This window comes from Ruditapes philippinarum, unplaced genomic scaffold, assembly GCF_026571515.1.
Source record: "Ruditapes philippinarum isolate M1 unplaced genomic scaffold, ASM2657151v2 ctg5942_1_1_1_1, whole genome shotgun sequence".
Lineage (NCBI taxonomy): Eukaryota > Metazoa > Mollusca > Bivalvia > Venerida > Veneridae > Ruditapes > Ruditapes philippinarum.
The window spans coordinates 44,426-53,028 of NW_026853223.1; the positions used below are offsets into that span (position 1 = coordinate 44,426).

General features: G+C 32.2%; 1 protein-coding gene across 1 annotated transcript; it reads left to right on the forward strand.

Moving 5' to 3' along the window:
• The first annotated feature begins 3,894 nt into the window (after window positions 1-3,894).
• On the forward strand, window positions 3,895-8,274 carry LOC132736162 (PI-PLC X domain-containing protein 3-like). The gene is made up of 4 exons (XM_060723250.1): window positions 3,895-4,213; window positions 5,243-5,363; window positions 6,543-6,912; window positions 7,716-8,274. Exons 1-4 carry the CDS (start codon window positions 4,123-4,125, stop codon window positions 8,121-8,123), a joined length of 990 nt encoding a protein of 329 aa, XP_060579233.1. The 5' UTR covers window positions 3,895-4,122; the 3' UTR covers window positions 8,124-8,274.
• The last annotated feature ends 329 nt before the right edge of the window (window positions 8,275-8,603 follow it).

Sequence of the window (8,603 nt, forward strand, 5' to 3'; positions counted from 1 at the left end):
GTAAATTTTTCATCAGAAATTGTAGAATCAAGAGTTTACCTTCGAATATGGCTGATTTCTTCTGGAATATAAATGACAATACCTTTATCTTAAACTTAAATCTAGTATAAACTTAATGCCTTATTAACTTAATATATCTATCATATACACGCTATCTTTCTTTTGTATATATTATACTTACTATATCAAAAGGATTTCCATAAATATAAAGTAAATGCAATGCAATATGACTAAGAGTTCTTTAAGTGTATAATATCACACGAGTTGCAATGCTTTCAAGCTAACACGTAAAAGGAACTGGAAGTAATGCACTAAGAATCAAAGATGCAAACATCTAAATTCAATCCCAGCGCATTCTTAATGCGTTCTTAGTAATGAAGTTTGAAGAAAATATATGGTCCAGTATTATATAAGTAACAACTTTTTATACACGACCATATAGCACATCAAACGCTTTATAACAAATATCAAATACTTTTTATGATTAAAATACATGTAATCCTAAATTTATATCATCTTGAATTTCTGTATTTTGCTTTTAAGTCACGTGACTTTGACAAAATTGTAAATGTATTGATTGTGTGAAACGAGGTAACTGTATGTATAGGTTATAATAACAAAGTATGTAGTTCTTCTTACATTTGTATTGAATATTTAAATATGTAAATATAACTAGTACACTGTTACAATTTAATGTGTGTCATTGTTCGAGTGTCACTATCTACTTACCTGGCGTTAAAAGACAATAGGTGCTTTCAATTGAAGAAATCATTTAACCTCGTTATACACATTAAAGTTTTAACTCTAAACATTCTTTATTCGATGTTCAACTTGCAATAGTATACCGTTGAATAGTTTTTTGATTGACAATAAGCGCTAACTTATTTTTTTAGTTTATTCACATGCTTTGTAAAAGTTATTCCTTTTCATTGATGTTCAATTGCGTTTTAAAGCTGTATTGGTAACACTGATTTTGCCGAAAATATAGCTACGTGTTGAAAATGGCTTCAGGAACTACCTTGACAGATTTAATACAGGAAAACTCATCAGGATCAAAAAATGAGTCAGAATATGGTCTGTCCGATACGGTCAGCTATAAGGATGTACACTGTACCTCATGCCAACGCAGAGGACGAAAAACCAAAGGTGCTTACTATTGCCAAGATTGTAAAGTAGGTTTATGTCATGAATGCGCATCTGGGCACACAAAGGATGTGAAGTTGAACAGACATAGTGTGTCTGTAATAAGCAAGACATTCCTTACAACACCGAATCAAGGACCTTACCCAGAACTGACAGAAATTGGGACGATTAAATTCGATGTGGAATGTTCTCTAAAAGGATCTACATTCCTTCCGAATGGAGAGTTGGTTGTAACAGATTTCACAAACTCTAAAATCCGTGTTTTTAGTTCTGACTATACCCGTAAACCTGTTGCCAGTTTTCTGATTCCCAAACAGAACAAATGGGATGAAAAACGCCCAAAGCCTTTTGATATAACAGCGACTGGACCACATTCTGTCGCATTTACCGCGGATAATGGATGCATCTACATGGTAACCGTTGGTGCAACCATGGTTATAAAGATAGAGAGAGTTATTCCAGTGATAAATTTTGAATCGAACTATGGTGAATGTTTAGGACTTGCTTTCAACAACATTGATAAAAATCTTTACGTAGGCTGTAGTTCAGACAGGGAAGGTGTCTATATTAAAATCTACGGACTTGATGGTGAAGTAAGAAGAGTTGTTCGTGACGGAATAATAGAGCCACCAAACTATCTTACGTTTGGTATTGATAAGAGTAGATTGTACGCTGCAAATGCTGATAGCGTTACCGTATATGACATCAGAGATTTCAGCGTTGTAGAAGAATTTACTGAGCTTCAGGCTCAAACAACAGATATTATTGTAGACAAATACGGATATCTTTACACGCTTGCCCTGGAGAGAAGAACATTCAATAAGCCCGGGAGCGTATATCGTCTGAATTCAGACAAAGGAGTCACAAAAGTGACCGACTTAACGTATAAACCCTCGTCTGTTTCTTACAGTATGAAAACCGACGATATCGCCGTCACGTTTGAAAAGTCTAGATACATTTTCCTATTTAAACTGAAACTACGGACGTTTCAAAAACCTTTCGGCGGCGGTCTGATGCGATACAAAGATGTGAAATAAATTTAGCATGGACTTAAATGTACTAAAACAATACCAATAAAGAAATGTATTGATTTTCAATGCGAAATTATTTCAGTTTTGCTTTTGTTGGTAAAATCTCCGGAAAGGAAACAAATATAATAAAGTAATTTCTTTTTACAAAATAAGTTTGTTACACACTGTCATTTATAACCAAACAATATAGGAAAAGGGTAATTTGTGATAAGAAATAGAATTGTTACCAATAAATAGTGAGTTATTATTTGGTTTTATTTGTTGTTGATTAAAATACTGGATTATGTGTTTAACTCATATTCTACTCATAGCGTAAGATCATGTTAACGTATAGAATTGAATATAAAAATGTCATTTTGTCTTAGTGACTTGATTTGGGTTCTTTTTGACGTGACAGACGTTTGGCTTATTATTATATTGTTGCATATGACAACACACTAGACAACTTTGTTAAAAAAGTCATCTTATTCTCTTTGACTGCAATTTTGAAGACCAGTTTCTTGGTCAATTGTTTGACAACTATGAAAAGAATATATGACAAAAATTTGAATAAAATTGATTAAAGTAATCAACACCGACGATTGCTTAAGTTAATCCACATCGACGATTGCTTAAGTTAATCCACGTCGAACATTATTTAAGTAAATCAACATCGACCTTTTATTAAGTTAATCAACATCGACCATTGATTGATTAAGTAAATCAACATCGACCTTTTATTAAGTTAATCAACATCGACCATTGATTAAGTAAATCAACATCGACCATTTATGAAGTAAATCAACATCGACTATTGATTAAGTAAATCAACATCGACCATTTTTTAAGTTAATCAACATCGACCATTGTTTAAGTTAATCAACATCGACCATAAGTTAATCAACATCGACCATTGATTTAGTTAATCAACACCGGCAATTAATTAAGTAAACCAACATCGACCATTGCTTAAGTTAACCAACATCGACCATTGATTAAGATAATCAACATCGACCATTTTTTAAGTAAATCAACATCGACCATTGATTAAGTTAATCATCACCGACCATTGATTTAGTTAATCAACATCGATCATTGTTTAAGTTAATCAACATCGACCATTGCTTAGTTTATCAACATCGGCCATTGCTCAGGTTAATCAATAGCGGTCATTGCTAAAGCAGGACAAATTGTTGCCAATTTTCTCTATTAAATTATTCTTTTTTTTTTTATTTTGAGGAACTGGATAAAAGTTAATCAACATCGGCCATTGTTTAAGTTTACCAACATCGACCATTGTTTAAGTTAACCAACATCGACCATTGATAAAGTTAATCAACATCGGCCATTGTTTAAGTTTACCAACATCGACCATTGTTTAAGTTAACCAACATCGACCATTGATTAAGTTAACCAACATCGACCATTGATAAAGTTAATCAACATCTGCCATTGTTTAAGTTTACCAACATCGACCATTGTTTAAGCTACTCAACATCGACCATTGCTAAGTTTATCAACATCGGCCATTGCTCAGGTTAATCAATATCGGTTATTGCTAAAGCAGGACAAATTTTGCCAAATTTCTCTAATAAATTATTCTTTTTTTTTATTTTGAGGAACTGGATAAAAATAAAAAGCATACGGTATTTTTAAAAGAAAATATTTTCTTCAACGTGCAAAGGGAAAATACTAAATTTACACATACATAATTTTTAGGCATTCAAGAATAATTAAACAACCAATTAATAAAGGTATAAGGGTAAGTATAGATTTGCTAAGTGACATAGTGACACGAATATAAAGCAGGTCATTCTTTGGATCAAGTAACATACACTATAAAGTATTGTTTTGAAATCATTTCAGTTATACGAAACATACAAACAAGTATTATATTGACATGTATTCAAATCATATTTAAGAATGGTATGGATAATTCATTTGATAATTAAGGAGACGTGTTATAAAAATGGAGAAAAAATTAAAGGCGGGACCAGATTGGATGTCGAAGCTCCCACCTGTATTATGGGATCACCCTTTAAACTCTTTGGCCATACCAGGTCTGTATATATTTTTTATTTCTTGTTCAACCTTTTACGACAATAGCTCGCACTTACGTATATCATTTACATTGAATTTTAGATTTCGAAATTCGGGAGTGATCACTTGTTATTAATGGTACATTAAGGACAGCAGATCCAATACGTCTGTCTTTGCTAAGTGAAAAAAATGTTTCTGTGACTAACTGTGATAGTTTAGTAAATAATTATAAGCCTTTCTCTAGTTAATTTTATGTTTTTCAGCTGTCAATATAGGGAAACGTTTCAATATTCGGTAAACCTTTCTTCTCTGGAAGCAATTTTTTTTTCTGCGATTTATTATATTAACAGTTTTTGTAATGTCATATCCGAGTCGCTTGCACATTTTTTGTCACTGGAATATAGTAAAATATATCAGTCTGTTATTGGTGCAGCGTAGAGATGATTAACAAATCGGATATTGTATTATACTTATTATATACATACATTGGTTTAAATAAACTAAAACTATTTTAGTAAACTAAATCCTGTTCAACCTAATTAAAATTTGAAATGTAAAGAAAGATCTGTATTTTCCAAATTAACATAAACATGCTTCCTCTAGTTGCAAACATTGCATTATCAAATACTTCCTTTTTATATTACTATGCCCACGCCATGATTATGACAAGGAGGGGGGAGGGGGCATATAGTGTTACCCCTGTCTGCGTGATTGCGAGAATATGTGTTCGAAAATCTTATCCGGCCCATAACTTCGTTATGCATTAAGGGATTTTAAGATAACTTGGTACAAATATGAAGTATGATAAGACGATGTGTCGAGCACTTGACATAGACCCCTAGTTTCAAGGCCAAGGTGACACTTATGAAGAACCGTTTGCTGATGTTGTAATAACTCGTGGTTAAATCCTTTGATTCTTTTGGGTAAATATAATGATAACATACTGTTATAAATGTGTATAAAAAGAGCAATAAAATATGTTTGAATCATTTTACATAGAGTCGCGATAAAAAATTTGATCCTAATATTTATATCTTTCTTGTCACCAGGAAGCCATCATTCCTTCAGTTTCTACACGGACAAGGAAGCAAGAATAGACCGTCCAAGTGATCCAATTTACAGACAATTTGTTGAGGAATTTGGTGAGCTTGCAGGCGAAATATCTTACAGGTTAAACATTTTGTTAACATTAAGAGACAATAAAACTCATTATGTTCGTTGGCAATACAAATATATATATATATTCATAGATTTATTTATTGATGTTGTTACTATTAAACACAGATTTACATTTAAAATGTATTTGCCAGAAACATGGAAATTAAATGAAAACCACGAGAAACCTGCCAGGATCCTATAGTGTAAGCATAAATGTATAATTTAAATAAAAATCTTCCCGAAAAGAATGAAATTTCTTATGACATTTAGTGTGATAATTGTTGATACTTTCCCTAAGTATTGTAACATTGTATTTTTATCATCATATACTACTGTAGCGTGTACCGAGCTGTTGATTATTTAATCTATAGCTACAAAATAAAATCACAATATTCTCAAATGCAAATATATAATTTTTCTTGGGATACTTATCCGAATTGATTTGAAATATTCAAAAATATTTTTTTCTTGCCTTGTGCCTTCTTAGCGACGTGCACGATCCGAGGGGAAGTGAGAAGGGTGCTGATTTTTTTTACACTGAACACGCTCAATTTATATGCTTGTGAAGCATCATCCCCGCAGTGAATAAAAACAATCATTTTGATTGGCTAAAATAATAAAGCGTTTCATGAAACGGACTTTTACTAAACCTTATCAGCGTCTGTCACTTGAAGTAAATTTACATAAAAATTGATGTGAGTAAAGAAACAATTCAAAATATAAACACTGGATGATTCTTTTAACTTATATATATTTGACGATAAAAACAACTAAAAATCCTACTCTTCCTATCTAATTAAATCTACGAATGAACTGTATTTTTTTTATGCAAACGGCGAACTTAAAAAAAAAGGAGAGGCAATCAAATTAACTATAAGGTACATTTCCGTCACACTACAATGCATTAGATTACAAATAAAGTACTGTAAGGCTCTGAATGGTATGCCATTGACCCCTCGGCAATACTGACTAGAACAATAACAATAATAAAATACACATGATCGAATGAAAAAACCCACACAACTAACATTTTTGAGGTTGAAGAATTTTTCATTATTATCATGAATATCCTTCATATACAATACAGAAAGACCTTGTCTGCTCTGCACGTATAGTAACAATTTACATGGATAACCAACATAAAAAACATAAAGAAGAAATTTGTGGTTCATGTTATATCCATTATTACAGATGGACTGTTACTCAAACAACCACATTCACACAACAACTCAATCTTGGTATCCGATACTTTGATATAAGAGTGACAGCACGTGGCGAGGAAAAGGAGGATAAAAACGTTTACCTAAGAAACGGTCCAAACGTCTTGCAAGCTCTAAAAGAATTCAAAGTGTGGATTGGAATGCATCCACAAGAGGTCATCATTATAGACTTTCGGGTTGTGAACAAAATGAGCCCATTGCATCACAAGTACCTTCTGGCAAACATTACCCAAGATTTGTTTGAAGAGAAATTGTTGCCGTACACAGGTAACGTGAAGGGAATAACTTTAAGGAATATGTGGTCGTTAGCAAAGCAAATCATTGTTATATACCCGAAAGAGGTAAATATAACTCATAGTGATTTAATAATTATCTCTATATATCCTACCTATTTTGTTGTTAAATTTTGGTGTAGTCTTAGCTCAAATGTTCAGAAAGGAGTCTATTTCACGACAATTTTTTATGAATACTCGGCTGAACGGCGATTCCTAGAATTTTTGGAAATTCTAATACTTGTTTTATTTTAATTAAATAATACTCTTATATATTGTGATATGTTTTAATCAGAGTTGTTTGTACATAAAAGGAACTATATTATTAGTTATAAAGATTGTTGACAGGTTATATGGCCCTATATAAACGGCTGTTTGTAAATATAACCCGAGCCGGTAGGCGAGGGTTATATTGTAAACAGCCGTTTATATACGGCCTTATAATCTGTCAACAATCTTTATATAACGAATTTATAATACAGCAAACATTATTTTTTAGAGAAAAAAGTAAGATTTCTTCATGAATCGACAACAGTCGTGGATATAAAACTATATTAACGTCACGATTATCCAATGAAAAGCGACGTTACAAACGTGCAGTATTATAAAAGAAAAATATCGGTTTAGTATTCTTGTTCTGTTTATCTGTATTTTAAGAATGGGAAATTGTATCAAATAAGATACTTGTTCGTGACATATTTTCAAACAATGTCCGGCAAGCATGTCTTATTTGAATGTATATCTAACCTTAACTCTGTTGAATTATATACATGCCCTGTTTTGAATTAGGCACGGTCCGATTTTCAGTGAAATCAATTTGTTATTATCACGTCTTGCTTTCAAATTAAAAAGTCGCCGTTATTTTATTTTAGTGTACATATGGATATTCATCTGTGTGGCCAAACGATTGCACTGAATACGTCATAACAGAAAGTCAATCAGCAAAAGATTTATTTGAGAAACTAGAATCAAAATATCAACATGGGCGATCGCCACACATGTTCTTGTGTCAAAATGGCGTGATGACTCCCACCAGGACTTATCTAGACACACATTTCCATGGCACTCTGAAACATAAGTTGTCAATGCCAGCTACAAAGACTATCTTATACTGGGCAATGGATAAAGACATTAGTTTTGGTGATGTGAATATAATTGTGGCTGATTTTGTTGAGTCTAGCGATTTTTGCAATAAGGTTGTTTCTATAAACACTGAAATAAAACCAAGACCAAAAAATCATAGTTTTGAACCAGAAAGTCGCGCATGCATTTTATTGTAAAACAACATTTGTATATTTTGTTTCTTTTGAAAATGCAAGCTAGATATATGTTAACACATCCAAGTTAGAAATGCTCTCTTTAGTTTCAAATTATCCTTATTTTAAAGCTCGACTATTCGAAGCATAGGCCGGGAGAGTTATTGTACCCCCCCCCCCCTCTAATTATCTTAAGGATTAATTTTCGTAAATATAATCAAAATTATAATTTAAATATTGGATTAAAATGCTTAAGTCACCTGATGTCTCAATTTTTTAAAAAATGTATAGCATGCTTTAAAAAGATGCAGATAATGAGCTATCACACAGGGAAAGAAACTGGGCTTATCAAACAAAAAATATACTGAATCAAATTGGCATGTCTAACGTCTGGCTACAACAAGACAATTTAAATATAAATGTATGTATCATCAAACTTAGAATTTTAGATATTTACAAACAAAATTGGTAGTCAAACATCAATAATTCTAACAGACTCACAAG